Here is a 15,966-nt window from a genome sequence, read left to right on the forward strand (position 1 = left end):
CTGGCAAGATGCTATAAAGGGCATGGAGCATGCCCTTACAGCAAGGAATTGGAATCAAGCAAACCAGGGGTGATTATAGGATCAAAGTTTCTCTTTTTTAAATTAAAAAAATACATGTTGATTAATATCTATGTGTTCAATTTGAGACGGGTGATATGGCACATTGTTTAGATTAAAAACAAAAATGGACTGGAAATAAATGGAAAGGAAAACACTTATTTCTTGTACACTGCACTACATTTAAAAAAAATAAATAATGGAGATTTTACATCCATTTTTTGTAAATTTACATTTAGCCTCCAATTGTCAGAAAATTAAATTAATAAACGTTACACTGACACTTGAAGGTTAGTTTAATAATAATAAACAAACAGAGTTTGACCCAGTTTGACCCTAGCGGTCACGTGACATCTACAAAAGCACGCACGTGACATATAGGAGGCAAATCCAAAATGTTAGAAGGCGCTGCTGCTCTCCCGCCATGCCTTCTCCCATCCCCGTTACCCGTTTGCTGCCACGAGGCTTCGGCCTCGACCTCGGAACCCTCAGCAGCCCGCTAAGCAGGCGCGCGGGTGCATCATCCTCCCTGCGTGTGCCCACCGCTACCCACGGAAAGCTCGCTCAGAGACTCTGGTCGTCGGCGGTGCAGTGGCGCGAGCTGCACGAGCTGGAGCCCATTGGCTGCGGGGGCTTCGGCATGGTGTTCAAAGGCACGTACTTTGGAGAGACGGTGGCGGTAAAGCGCGTGCGGCGGGCGAGGAACACGCTGGCCTCGCGCCAGAGCTTCTGGGCCGAGCTGAACGCGGCGCACCTGCGCCACGACAACCTGGTGCGCGTGATTGCGGCCACGACGATGATGCCGACGACTACAATTAAGACTGCGACGGCTTGTGCGCGCACTGGGGACAAGAACCAAGAGGAAGATGATCAGGGGCGCGTGGGCACCATCGTGATGGAGTTCGCGGGAGACGTCAGCCTGCAGCAGGTGATCTACGGGGCGGGGCCGCTGCCCCCCGAGCTGTGCGTGCGCTACGCATCCGACGTGGTGTGCGCGCTCCGTCACCTGCATGCGCACGGCGTGGCGCACCTGGACCTAAAACCCGCCAACGTTTTGGTGTCGCGCGCGGGCGTGTGCAAGCTCGCGGACTTCGGCTGCTCGCTGCAGCTCGGGCGAGACCACGCGGCGTGCGCCCTTGAGATCGGCGGCACGTACACGCACCGCGCGCCCGAGCTGCTCCGCGGCGAGCGTGTGACTGCGCGCGCCGACGTCTACTCGTTTGGGGTCACTCTGTGGCAGCTGCTCACGCGCGATGTGCCGTACCGTGGCGAGCGGCAGTGCGTCATCTACGCCGTGGTAGCGTACGGTCTGCGGCCGCAGCTGGACCGGGACGTGTTCCACCGGAGCTCCGCGGGGCGCGCGTGCGCAGAGCTGGTGAGCTGCTGCTGGAGCGCGGAGCCGAACCTGAGACCGAGCGCCGAGCAGCTGCACTCGGACCTGCAGCAGATCTCCCTTCTAGTGTTTTAGTCTTTCATTCTTCTGCTGTATTATCTCTCCTGCTTACTGTTAACTCTGTAAATACTGTGAAGAAATGTTTAAATATGGTTTGTAAATACATGTGCAGTTTTATATGTTTCCAAAGATTATAATTAAACTTTAATGTTATTTTTATTACTCTAAGATTGAGTCCTGCGTTGTTGTTATATGCGAAATTCATACATATAATCTAACAGTCAAAATGTGGATGCACCTTCTTATTCTATGTTAATTCTATGATTTTTATGCCCTACATTGTAAATATAATACTGAAGTAATCCTGAATATGAAGAAAAACAAGGAATCATGTACATTTAAGAAATCTATACCCTCCATGGCATGGTGTAGGTTGCCCTTAAGTAACAAACCACTTTTTGGTTATTTAAATGTTAAAAAATAAATAAATAAATAAATAAATAAATATATATATATATATATATATATATATATAAGGGTTCTTCAAAAGTTCTTTGGTGAAGGTAATAGTTCTTCATAGAACCATTAACACTCAAATAACCCTTTTTTGGTACTATATAGAACCCTTTTTTCTAAGTGTATACAGGATGTAAAAATGGTCTCAGACTGGAGCACCTGAGCTCAGGACATTTACAATGACCATTATTAACCAAAGGCACCCAGCAAAATATATAAATAATGAAAGAAAAAAAACAACAAAACTAAACCAAAAACAAGAAATGAAAACAAATTCCTACACAAATAAATCAACCAAAAGAAAACAATTCTTAATGTTTTATATTATAATTCAAATGACTGGAGAAATGTGTAGGAATGGTGTATAGATTTTGTGTATAGATTTATTCAGATTTAATTATTCCCTAAAATTGATAAATTACATAAGGCTATAATCGTACCTTTTGGTGTGATTTTGGATATTTTATTTCAACTCTTATATTTCATAAGATTATAACTCAAATGAGATGGAAAATGACTGGGTGTGGTGTGTTGTGGGTAACTTCATTCAGATTGGCACAAAAAACACTTGAATTTTCTAAAATTGTCAAATTATGTAAAGCTATAGTCTTACCTTTTGTTGTCATTATGCACATTTTTTGCAACTTTTATATTTCATGATATTAGAATGATATTGAAATGACTGGGAGTGTTGTATTGTCTCTCAATTTATTCAGATAGTCAATAAATAAACACTTTTAACTTATCCCTAAATCTTTCATCTTATAACTCAAATGGCTGGGAAAATGCCTGGTAGTGGTGTATTGTGTTTAATTAATTCATATATGCAATAAAAACACTTATCTTCACCCCCATATTGTCAAATTATGTAAGGGTATAGTCTTACTTTTTGGTGTGATGTTGGACTTTTATTCCAACTCTTAGAATCTTTTATCTTATAACTCAAATGAGTTAAAATGCCTTGGAGTGGTGTGTTGTGTGTAGTTTTATTAACATAGGCAATAAAAAAACACCACAAAATTGTCAAATTACGAAAGGCTATAGGCGTACCTGTAGGTTTTCTGCAACTCTTTTATTTAATGAGATTTTAACTCAAATTAGTTGGAAATGACTTAGAGTTGTGTATTGTGTGTAGTTTCATTTAGATAAATAAAAAATAAATCAAGCAATAAAAAACACCTTAATTTTTTTCCCAAAAGTGTAAAATTATGTACGGTTATAGTCTTACCTTTTGGTGTGATTTTGCACATTTATTCCAACTCAAGAAATCTTTTATATAATAAGTCAAATGAGTTGTAAAATGACTGTGAATGTTGTATTGTGTGTAATTTCATTCAATAAAAAGTAGCTTGTCAGATATGTGGCAGCAAGTCAACATACAGACACTGCTCAAGAGCCTACATTAATGTTCAGATCAAACATTGGAATAGCAAAAAAAAATTGTCAGAGGGATTTGAGTATTTTGGTATTTTTTAGTATTTTGAGTATTATTTTGGAGCTGCTTTTCTACAAGGACAGGAAGTTGATACGTCAATTTTTACAGAAGTATTTTAAACCCTAGTATCTATACTTCTACCTACAGTGTAATGAATGTGTAAACTTTTCTCATCTTTGGACTGTTCTATGCCAAATCAATCAACAAGCTCAACCTAAACATGTTTTGTTTTGCAAATAAATTAAATATGTTTTGTCATATATTAAGATAACAATAATTGTAACATTTTTTATCAGATTACTCAAGATTAGTGTGTAGGAATTCTGTAGGAAACAGTGCAGGGGGCTAGCTTGACTGAGCGTTTAGAAGTTAAGGCTGGCTTGACTGCAGTCTACAGTGTGTAAGGTACAGTTTCCAGAGAACTTTGTAATTATTCCAGCTTATACTATCTGAAACCATCTGCCAAAAACAGCTGGATCTTTCAGCAGGGAGTCTACAGGTGCACTGCTAACCTGTGCAGTGCACTGATCTGCAGCAACAGTTATTATAATTCTAGTGTACTTTATCTGGTATGAAGCTCTCACTATCAGCAGTGGAGTTTTGCATGAGCACTCTAGAATGACTGGTGAAATGTAAAAATGAAGATAAGGACTGGTACAGGAGAACTTTACATGTGTTTTATTCATCTAAATGTGTCATTATGTAATGTAACAGTTTTATATTATATGTAGTTGCTATGAGTTTCCACTATGACCTACTGATACATTTTTTGGGGCACTGAGGGAGCATTATTTACCCTCCTGAGTTTGGGTTAATGGGGTGAATAAGGGTCTCCACCAGTGAGCTGCTGGTGCCATTTCACTAATGAACCATGGCTCAGTTGGAAGTATTTTGCTCTCACCTGTTCTAAATAAAGTTTGCTTAATGACACTGGGTAAATATCAATATAATATAATAAGATTTACTCTGAATTAACACATTATTACACATAAGTATGTGAACCCTTTGGGATTGCTTGGATTTCTTGCTTCTCAGATATTCTTGGGATATCTGGTGTGAATTGATCGCTCCCTTGAGGTCATGATGCCACAGAATCTCAATTGGGTTGAGGTCAGGACTCTCCAGAAGGCGTATTTTCTCCTGTTGGAGCCGTTCCGTTGTTGATTTACTTCTATGTTTGGGGTCGTTGTCCTGTTGCATCATCCATCCTCTGTTGAGCTTTAGCTGGTGGACAAATGGGCTTAAGTTTTCCTGCAAAATATCTTGGTAAACTTGGGAATTCATTTTTCCTTTAATGACAGCAATCCCTCCAGGCCCTGAGGCAGCAAAGCAGCCCCCATGATGAACCATGATACCCCCTCCACCATGTTTCACAGTTGGGATGAGGTTTTGATGATTGTGTACTTTGGCTTTTTTCGCCACACATAGCGTTGTATGTTCCTTCCAAACAACTCAATTTTGGTTTCATCTGTCCACAGTATATTTAGCCAGTACTACTGTGGAACATCGAGGTGCTTCAATGTTCAGTGGCTTCCTCCGTAGTGTACTCCCATGAACTCCATTCTTGTTTTATGTTTTCCTTATTGTAGATTTGTCAACAAAACTGTGCCAGAGATTTCTGTAAGTCTTTAGCTGACACAAGGATTCTTCCTCACCTCATTGATCACTCTTGCAGTCATCTTTACAGGACAACAACGCCTGGAGGGAGTAGCAACAGTGCTGAACTCTCTTCATTTGTAGACCGTCTGTCTTACCGTGACACATGAACAATGTTCATGTGGGAGGCTGGCAATAAAATAAAATAAACCAAATGTCTGCTAAACAGAAAACGTTTTAGCTTTGAAATGTGAATTGTCCTTTTGGATTTGCCTCCCATGTTAGGAATATAAATAATTGAATGGAGTATATCCTCACTAACTGAGATAGGCCTTAAACAGTGTGCTTGATAAAAGCTGATTAGTTTTCTATATTACTTCTAGTGTACCTTATCACTCAAACTGTTCCTGAAGTGCTCTTTAACTGCTGCAGCAGCTCATGCTGAGTTTTGCATGAGCGTTGGAGACTCTGATAAGGACAGGTGAGTAAACCTGATAAACTGTAGAGAATTGCTCAGCTCTTCTCCTCCTAAAGCTGCCAGAAAACTTAAATAATCATCTTATTCCTCTTTATCATTGTATGTTTTATTGTTTGTTGAGTATAAAAGCACAGTGAGGGGTTTATTTAGGAAGAAAAGTGGAGTTATTAGCAGGACTAGAGTGGGACTTCCACTGTGCTAAGTTTTAACTGTAATACTCTTGCTGAATAAACTATTTTAAACTGAATTTAAGCACACTCTACAATGCCTTGTAATAAAAATGACAAAAAAGCTGAATTGAACAGCTTTCATTACTGAAAACGGCTAAGCTAACAGCCAAATTGGAGAGAAAGGTATTGGCTAGTAGCCATGGTGTTTAAATTAGATTAGCTAAAAGTTTTTTTATTATTATTTTAATAACCAATTAACCAAGCTAATATACACAGTGAGGCCCATAAACATTTGGACAGTTATACAATCTTCATGATTTGGGCTGGGCATGCCACCACACTGGATTTAAAAAGAAACAACTGAGATGCACTTGAAGTTGAGGGCTGAACAAAAATATCCTATGAAGCTATTAAGAACTACGGAATTACAGCTCTGAAAAAAAGAGACCACTTAAAAACTATGAGTTTCTTTAATTGAAAACCTCTGGATTATAATCAAGAGGAATATTGATGATCACAAGCCATAAAACCAAACTGAACTGCCTGAATTTTTGCACCAGGAGTAAAGGCATAAATTTATCCAAAAGCAGTGTGTAAGACTGATGGAGGAGAACATGATGCCAAGATGCATGAAAACTGTGATTAAAAACCAGGGGTTATTCTTATTCCACCAAATATTGATTTCTGAACTCTTAAAACTTTATGAATATAAACTTGTTTTATTATTTGAGGTCTGAAAGCTCTGCTTTTTTGTTATTTCAGCCATTTCTCATTTTATGCAAATAAATGCTCTAAATGACAATATTTTTATTTGGAATTTGGGAGAAATGTTGTCTGTAGTTTATAGAATAAAACAACAATGTTAATTTTACTCAAACATAAACCTATAAATAGCAAAATCAGAGAAACTGATTCAGAAACTAAAATGGTCTCTTAATTTTTTCCAAAGCTGTATATCTATGACAAATGAACTTCTTTTGAGTTATGAGTTTTGCTGGTTTGTGAGTTTTTCTTTTTGTCTTAAAAGTGTAAAATGATGATTTGACCAGTCTGAGATCTGGTGATTAACCCGGCCACTGCAGAATGATCCACCTCCTCCCAAACTCCTGGGTTGCTTTTGCACAATGTTTTGGGTCATTGTCCACCTTTACAGTGAAGTGCCGTCCAATTAATGGCTTAGTTTTAAGTCCATTATAAAATTTGCCATAGCAATCATAGCTGAGCCTCTTTGAAGAGCACAGTGCATTGAAGAATTATAGCAACATCTACAGACATCATGTTTTACTCTAACGTATATGAGGCTGTATGTGAATAGATGGGCATACAGCTCTGGAAAAAAAATAAGAAAGCACTTCAGTTTCTAAATCAGTTTCTCAGATTTTGCTATTTATAGGTTTATGTTTGAGTAAAATGAGCAAAACATTTCTACTAAATTCCAAATAAAAATACTGTCATTTAGAGCATTTATTTGCAGAAAATGAGAAATGGCTGAAATAACAAAACAAAAAAAAAAAGATGCAGAGCTTTCAGACCTTAAATAATGCAAAGAAAACAAGTTCATATTCATTAAGCTTTAAGAGTTCAGAAATCAATATTTGGTGGAATAACCCTGGTTTTAATCACAGTTTTCATGCATCTTGGCATGTTCTCCTGCACCAGTCTTACACACTGCTTTTGAATAACTTTATGCCACTCCAGGTGCAAAAATTCAAGCAGTTCAGTTTGGTTTGATGGCCTGTGATCATCCATCTTCCTCTTGATTATATTCCAGAGGTTTTCAATAAGGAAAAATCATTATTAAGTGGTCTCTTAGTTTTCGCTGTATTTAACACAGTACTTTTCTGTAATACATGTTAGATTATGCCTTTAATTACCTTGACTGGGCAAGTCAACTAATATCAAACCCAAATTCATTTCCCAAATTAAAATGCTAAGTGAGAATCCAAAAACCCAATTTTACCATTTTATAAAGTGTATTTTAGTGTGACTGTTAAAGAGTTACTCCTGTGAATAATCTCAATTTAAGTATTTAATATTATTATCAGAGTTTGTCTGTTACATAGGTTAATAAATCCTAAAATGACAGAGAATAAGTGACAAATCTGGGCTAGTGGGAGTTCAGGGAGGATGGGTCGCCACCTCCCTTCAGCTCCTGGAGTATCACTAACTGTTTTGCATGTAAAAGTTGCACTCATACTGAGTTTACCTTTACACACACACTGTCCTTCACACACCAAGTCCCCAGTGACTACATTGTGTGGAGATGGAGCCATCTGCTTTGGGAGATCACGTCTTTACCGTGGAGAGCATTCAGAAGAAGCGGGTCCATAAGGTCTGGGTCCTTTTGGCTTTTATATTCTGGTGTTTTAAAGAGGACAGAGTTGGGAAGTGATGTTAATACAAGAGTCCAGAGTTTAGATGGGACTAGTTGAGCTTTAGGTGGTTTTAATTTGAAGCAAATTTGGGTTAAAACTACGGTGGCCGAGAAAGCCCAGCGCAGTGCAAATTGAAAAGCGCTGCAAAAGCACAAAACACAAATCAAAATGTGGTTCTATTTGCAGCGCGTTTTTCTATTTGCAGCGCGTTTTTCTATTTGCAGCGCGTTTTTCTATTTGCAGCGCGTTTTTCTATTTGCTGCGCGTTTTTCTAGTTGCAGTGCGTTTTTCTAGTTGCAGCGCGTTTTTCTATTTGCTGCGTCTGTGTTGTAATTTTGATGGATGTGTTTTGTGCTTTTGCAGCGCTTTTCAATTTGCCCTGCTTTGGGCTTTCTCGGCCACCGTATAAAACAGGCTTAAAAAGATTAAGTTTAGCTGTTTTGGATTCATGTGGGTTTGAGTCTAGATGAGTTTGGGTTCAGATGGTTTGAGTTCAGCTGGGTTTGGGTTTATGTGATCTTGAGATTAGATGGGTTTGAGTCTAGATTGGTTTGGGTTCAAGTAATTTTGAGATTAGATGGGTTTAGGTTCATGTGGCTTTAGGAAAGAGTTTTAGTCTAGATTGTTTTGGGTTCATATGGCTTTAAGATTAGATGGGTCTAAATCTACATGGGTTTGGGTTCATGTGAGTTTGAGATTAGATGGGTTTGAATCTAGATGGGTTTAGGTTCATGTGGCTTTAATATTAGATGGGTTTGGATTCATGTGGCTTTAAGATTAGATGGGTTTAAGTCTAGATGGATTTGGGTTAATGTGGGTTTGAGAATAGATGGGTTTAAGTCTAGAGGGATGGGTTTGTGTGGATTTAAGATTAGATGGATTTAAGTCTAGATGGGTTTGGGTTCATTTGAGTTTAATATTAAATAGGGTTGAGTCTAGATGGGTTTGGGTTCAAGTGCGTTTTTGATATTAGATGGGTTTGGGTTCATGTGGGCTTAATATTAAATGGATTTGGGTTCATGTGGGTTTAAGATTAAATGGGTTAGATGGGTTTGGGTTCGTTTGAGTTTGAGATTAGATGGATTTAAGTCTAGATGGGTATGGTTTCATGTGAGATTGAGATTAGATGGGTTTGGATTCATGTACGATTTAAGATTAGATTGGTTTGAGTTCATGTGAGTTTAATATTTGATGGGTCTAAGTATATGGATTTAGGTTATGTAAGATTGAGATTAAATGGGTTTGAGGCTAGATGGGTTTGGGTTCATGTGAGATTGAGATTAGATGGGTTTGAGTCTAGATGGCTTTGGGTTCAGTTTGGGTTTGGGTTTATTTTCTAAATCTCTAAGCATCACTGCTTCATTGCCCATCATAGCAAGTTCATAGCCAACATAATTCTCAGTCATTAAGGTCAATATTACCACAGTGAATCTTCCTTACATCCCCTCATGCACACATGTTTAAGAACCTCTCATTAACAGATGCTCATCTTTGTCCACAGGGCAGGTTGCAGTATCTGGTCAAGTGGAGAGGCTGGTCAGCCAAGTAAGTGTACAGGCAGGGCTTTTTTTACTATTTTGAGACCATAAGTTCTCTTATTGACTAAAAAAGAACGCACCTAGGATTGCTGCAAAACGTGCCACGCATTTGTGTCTTAATGTGCTTCTCCCTCTGAGAAAAAGGCTCTTGTGGGGTCCTTTTGGGTAGTATACCTCTTGGTGAGAGATTATTGACTGAAAGACCAAGCAATTGAAGCCATATTGCCTAATTGACAGAATTTGAGACAGGGCACATCATCGTACTAAGATTCAATGTCGCCTTTGTTTCAGTGGTGTTGGGAATTAGATACCTGGACTGATACAGAGATTGGAACTATTTTGTCTTTAGCAATAAACCCATGTTCTGTTTACTAAAACTAAAGGCTTTCTCTTTGTAGGTATAACACATGGGAACCAGAGGAAAACATCCTAGACCCACATCTGCTGGTCACCTTCCAAAACAGGTGAAGATGAGGAGGAGATGGAAATGTGGAGAATTTCAGTAGTTTTTGGAGTTTATCCTTCTCTCTGCTTAGTTTAGATTTGTGTCAAGAAGCTAGACTGGGATGATCATTTTGTTTGACTTTGTGTAAACCAAGAATTGCTAATAGAACAAAAATTTTCAGAACTTTTGAGTCCTCCAGGACTTTGGATTTTGGGGAATCATATTGTTATCAGAGCTTAAAAAAGGACAAGAACCCCAAATCACTTTTTTTTCTTTGCAGAGAGCATCAGGAGCAGATGATGGGTTTTCGCAAAAGGGGACGAAAACCAAAATATCATCTCAAACAGGTGAGGTCCTGTCTCTTCTAATGCATTTCCAGTGCAGTGCAGTCCCTGGTGGTACCAGGTTTGATCCCACATGCTGCAACAGCCATATTTGTATTCGTATTTACGAGTTCCAGAGAGCGTAATGGTCCTCATTCCCTGGGTAGGTAGGATGGCCTTCTATCCCTCAATCACACAGTATGGGCATTGCGATCCAGAATTGTTGCTCTCCTGCAAGCGTGTTGAGCTCCTGTTGTGTTGAATTGGCAGCAGTTTGAGAAGATGTGGTGGAGCATCATGTATCTCGTTGGAAGACCATTCTAGTATTTAATCTGATACATATGTTAAGGGGATATCTATCTATATAGTGGACTGAACTGGAAATAACTAAACTGAGGATTAAACTGGGGGAACATATGTGGAAATGTGTTTATCACAGGAAAATTAAGCTTTAAAGAAGTATTACAAAATATATGTGCCCAGATATACTTATAGTATCTATAGATTCTGCTATAGCTATAGATTCTGCACACAAACCGTATATAGTTAACTAAAGCTGGCATTCAAGCTGGTCTCATAAGTGTTTGATTGGCAATAAATCTGGCGATCAGACAAACTAAGGACGTGTAGCAACCTGGGACACAACAAAAATGTTTATGAGTGTGTCACAGAGGCATGTTTAGCAGTCAAGGATCTTTCACCAAGAGGTACACTACACAAAAGTTGCCTCTGAGAGGCTTTTTTCTTTCACTTTTACACCCTCTTGTGGTAAAACCCACACCTGTAATAATTGACATATCTGCCATAAATGTAACTGCATGTTGCGTTTTGCAGCAATCCAGGGAGTTTTATTTTTGGTTTCAGTAATTGTATTGATCTGTACTTGTGTGTAAATGACTAAAGCCTTACTACTACAGGCTTACTTTCAAACACCATATGTATGAAATTAACAGTAATCAAACACTTGATGAGATCCTCTTGAAACTGCTAGGAGGTATAAGTAATCCTATGTCTATGCTAATATGGTACATCTAGTTACGTTTATGTTCTTAGATTGAAATACTTTCGCAGTTCATGCTATTTTTTTTTGTTTTTGTGTTCCAGGTCCCCTCATTTGCTCAAAGACCTGGAATCCTCTCCAGTCTGCAGGAGGCGCTGTCCAATGGGAAAAAGAAGCACTGCTACCACCTGAAAAGCAGGAAACACCACCACAACCAGGTTGATGCCAAAATGTACCCAAAGGTAAAGGAGGAACCTAAAGGAAGCTGGAACCTTCCTCAGGTCCTGCATCAGCAGTGGATTCAGAATAAGGTTTCAGAGTGTTTGAACAATGTGAGGGACATTACCAAAGAACTTGAGAAGCTTCCAGCTTGTGTTATTGGTGGTGAGACATCTGAGCTAGGCTCTAACATCATTCCTAGAGAAGCTCCTGCAAGTGGAATGAGCAGCAAGCTGAAGATTGTGAAGAACAAGAATATAAATGGACGGATTGTGATTGTCATGGGCAAGTATGCGGAAGGGGGCACCCAGACTGGCAATAGTGTGGAAAACGAGTCAGATATAACAGGAAAGAATAGACACAGTGCTGAGAACGGCTGCAAAGAGGAAAACGAAGATGAGATCGAGCTTTCTCCATGTAGATTTACTGTGGCCAATATGGAGAACAACCTCAAGGAGGAAGGTGTGACCAAGTCTATCCCGTTTCTAAATCCTTCAGAAAAGAGTATCCATCTCTGTTTAGATCCAAGAAGTGGACAAGGAGCTCAAAAGAGGCGTTTCTCAGAACCAGAGATTGAGCAGGACAGTGAGGTCAAAAGGTTCTTGAGCTCTGAGAATACAGGTGTACCAATTTCAGGGTTCAGTCAATGTCAAATCAAAAACTCCCACATTTACGGTCGCCAGCACTCAAACAAACAATGCTTTGAATTATTTGGCTGCCAGGATGAGCCAATAGATCTGAGCTATTCAAGAAAACTACGCAGTCCGATCCCAGACAAATCTCAAATTAACAGAAATTCTAAAGCATCTGAAAAACAGATAGAGTCTCTGAAAGAACAGACAGAAAAAGAACCAGAATCTACATTGATTCAAAGCTTCACGCCTTTTCTTGGTGATGTAATAATAACAGATGTTACAACAAACTGCCTCACTGTGACGTTTAAGGAGTATGTTACTGTCTGGAAATAATGACAAAAAAAACTGCAGAGATCATAATAACTACAAATGAAAAATGTTTTACATCATTGCAGCTAATCAATAAATACTTATAGCTTTTCATTATCTCTGTGTTTTATTATATACTGACAAAATCACTGAAATGGTTCAGTTTTACACTAGCTAGCTATAAGTTTATGGGTATTTTCTCGATGTTTGCATATCTTTCTAAATTCGCTTTTAAAAAGCACTTGCAGTTTAGCATTAATAACCACAATGTTCACAACAATCTCAGTTTAATGTGCCCTAAACCTGAAAACCAGAAGTATAATTTTAGAAATTCTTCATATATATTGTAAAAACTACAGTTCTGGAAGAAAATAAAAGACTTATGTTTAAGTAAAATGATCACTGTTGTTTAATTCTATAAACTACGGACAACATTTCTCCCAAATTCCAAATAAAAATATTGTCATTTATAGCATTTATTTGCAGAAGAAAATAATCTTTTAAATCCAAATTGCATAATAATTTGGAACGTGGTGTAGAAGCATAAGAAAGAAGTATGTGTTTCTAATTAAGTGGCCAGTGAGTGGAAGCACAAGGAAGTAGGTGTATCTAATAAAGTGACCAGAGAGGGGAAGCACAAATGAAATGTGATGAGATTGAGTAAGACTGTAATCATCACTGGAGAAACACTAAAACAAAAATTACATTCCTGTAAAACAAGACCAACAACATCTTCATATTTTGCTTGTGATTAGAGTACGAGAATGAAAGTAGTGAGATTGTATTCCTGAGAGTTTGGACAGCATCATCTCATTTCTTCAGTAAAGATTAAGAAAACCATGGCTGTAAGTTTCTTTAACTGTCTTATGGAAGTATTTTATTATTATTATTTTTATGTTGTAATTGTGGTAATGTGGTTAGTTTAAAAACAGCAGATTACAATAACTGTATGTAGCTGTAGTTTACCCTGTAACACTTTACTACAAGAAGGGTCACATTGAACAGTACTTAGGACAGTAATAAACAAGGGCGTAGGAGCGGGTTTGATATTGGGGGGGACACATTTGCTAATATGAAACAAAGCCCACCCTATAGTTTCCTAGAAAAACATTTGCGGAATTACTTTTAATCCCAAATAATCATTTTTTTCTGTATTCTGTTTATTATTAGTTACATCCAAGTAAAGGTGATTTTAGAACCTAAACATGTTACTCCACTTTACATTTACATTTTCTCCAAACTGACTAGCATTGTGTCCCGCACTTTTAATTGTTTCTACTGAGAGCTCTTCTTATGATGGTGTCCTTTTATGAAAAAGAATGTAACTTTACGTTTCATAGGGATTTTTGTCAGACGTTAATTTAAACGTTAGACGTCAGGACGTGTTCTTACAGTTAACTACAAATGAACAGAAGTCAGATTAGATCAGTGTTTCTTAACCCTGTTCTTACATATTCTACTGCATATTCCCACGGTTCTGCATATTGTAGAGCTTTCTCTGCTTTAAATGCACATAATAAAGTAAGTGATGGTATGATGTGTCTAATACACTGCTGGACATACATAATGATTGATTTATGATCCATAGGGGCTAAGAGATTTTAACAGGTACACTCAGTAAACGACTGTTTATAAACTGATCAGTTGGTTCTGGTGGAAAACACAATTTTAAGGGCAGTGATCAAATCAGGGTTAAGAAACTGCTTTAAACTACCAACATAAAGTACTGTACTAAATTCTAGCTATTATCTTCATCCAGCTTCTAGCTGACTAGTTATCTAAATGAATGAAAATTAAATAGTTATTAGCTAGTCAGGTACAGGGTAAGCAGAACATTATATAGTTTTGTTTTTCTTAAACTAAGCTAATTCCAAAGTTAAGCTAACTGACAGTCACAGGCTGTATTTTATTAAGCGCAGAGTTGGTATGTTTTGATTAGTGCTACGCCAATGGTAATAAACATTGTTAAATGGTTAAGTAATGTCTCAACTAATTATTAGTTGACACAAATTAAGAAATTATTGAACACTATAAAATTTTTATGCCTAATAATGAATTGAGACACTATTTACAAATACAAATGTAATTATTAATAATGTCAACTTTTCTCAATTAATAATTACTTGAGACATTCTGTCATAAATACTGTTAATTAATTAATACATATCTTTATTGTAAAGTGTGTAAACTGGCCTTGCTCTCTCTGGGTGAAGTGGTGGCTGACTTGTATCAGAGGAAGCATGTTCTAGTCTTTACCCTCCTGGTGTTGGGGCATCACTAGTGATAGGCATGATATTAATAGTGATATTAATATTTATAAATAGCTTATGCTATTACTCACAACATGACATAAAATATATGAATGATTTTTAGACCCTCACACTAAAGCGTCAACACATTTTACATTAACCAGTAGACGTGTTATGTAATGGAAATGTTATTTTTTTAAATAACTGTTTTCCCCTCTTATAAACCATATATATGGATTTTAAATATAATAATAAAATCATGCATATCAATGCAATCTAATTAATAATGGCACAAGCTGTTCGTAAATGTATAAAGAATGCTTTGTAAATGCATTATTCAGTGCTTATTAATTGATGTGTTATGACGCCTCTATGGAGACACCCTTTTGGACTGCGTGATTAAGTATTCAGCAGTTTGTGGAATGTGGAATTGTGCAATAAGTGAAGGTAAAAATGACTATAGTTTCGTTTCTGTTTCTTCTTTTTGATTTATCGGTAGCTCTCGTTTGCTGACTCATTTTGTGACTTTACATACAGTGCCATGGTACAAGTATAACAAGGAATTAACAAGTTATTAGATTTAGGGTCAAATATATATTCACACAGGGCTAGATTTGTTTTGCATAGATTTGTTCCCTTAAAAAATGAAATTATCATTTAAAAACTGTTTTTTTTTATATATTTATTTGTCTGATAATAAAATGAAAAAGCAACAAAAAAAAATGAAGATGGCAAATACTTTTCACAGCACTATATGAAGATTATCTGACTGTTTAAAAATTGGTACAACCACAAACATACAGGCAGAGAGAACAGCCAGCTGTACTTAAGTACTAAAATGTTGTATCTGTATCTACTGGAGCATTATTATTAGTGCCATACTTTACTCAAGTACTAAAATACTGTATCTATCTACTGGAGTATTATTTTTACTTCACTACTGTACTTAAGTACTAAAATGCTGTATCTGTATCTACTGGAGTATTATTATTAGTGCCATACTTTACTCAAGTACTAAAATACTGTATCTATCTACTGGAGTATTATTTTTACGTCACTACTGTACTTAAGTACTAAAATGCTGTATCTGTATCTACTGGAGTATTATTTTTATTTCACTTCTGTATTTAAGTACTAAAAAGCTGTATCTGTATCTACTGGAGTATTATTATTAGTGCCATACTTTACTCAAGTACTAAAATACTGTATCTGTATCTACTGGAGTATT

General features: G+C 37.4%; 2 protein-coding genes across 2 annotated transcripts; both read left to right on the forward strand.

Moving 5' to 3' along the window:
• The first annotated feature begins 418 nt into the window (after nt 1-418).
• Nucleotides 419-1,678, forward strand: mos (v-mos Moloney murine sarcoma viral oncogene homolog). The gene has a single exon (XM_007231019.4). It carries the CDS (start codon nt 482-484, stop codon nt 1,523-1,525), a length of 1,044 nt encoding a protein of 347 aa, XP_007231081.1. The 5' UTR covers nt 419-481; the 3' UTR covers nt 1,526-1,678.
• Nucleotides 1,679-7,908: 6,230 nt separating this feature from the next.
• LOC111194212 (E3 SUMO-protein ligase CBX4-like) lies at nt 7,909-12,612 on the forward strand. Its single transcript, XM_022677680.2, has 5 exons — nt 7,909-7,977; nt 9,522-9,565; nt 9,957-10,022; nt 10,284-10,350; nt 11,431-12,612. Exons 1-5 carry the CDS (start codon nt 7,909-7,911, stop codon nt 12,511-12,513), a joined length of 1,329 nt encoding a protein of 442 aa, XP_022533401.2. The 3' UTR covers nt 12,514-12,612.
• The last annotated feature ends 3,354 nt before the right edge of the window (nt 12,613-15,966 follow it).

The sequence above is a fragment of the Astyanax mexicanus genome, chromosome 18 (genome assembly GCF_023375975.1).
Source record: "Astyanax mexicanus isolate ESR-SI-001 chromosome 18, AstMex3_surface, whole genome shotgun sequence".
Taxonomy (NCBI): domain Eukaryota; kingdom Metazoa; phylum Chordata; class Actinopteri; order Characiformes; family Acestrorhamphidae; genus Astyanax; species Astyanax mexicanus.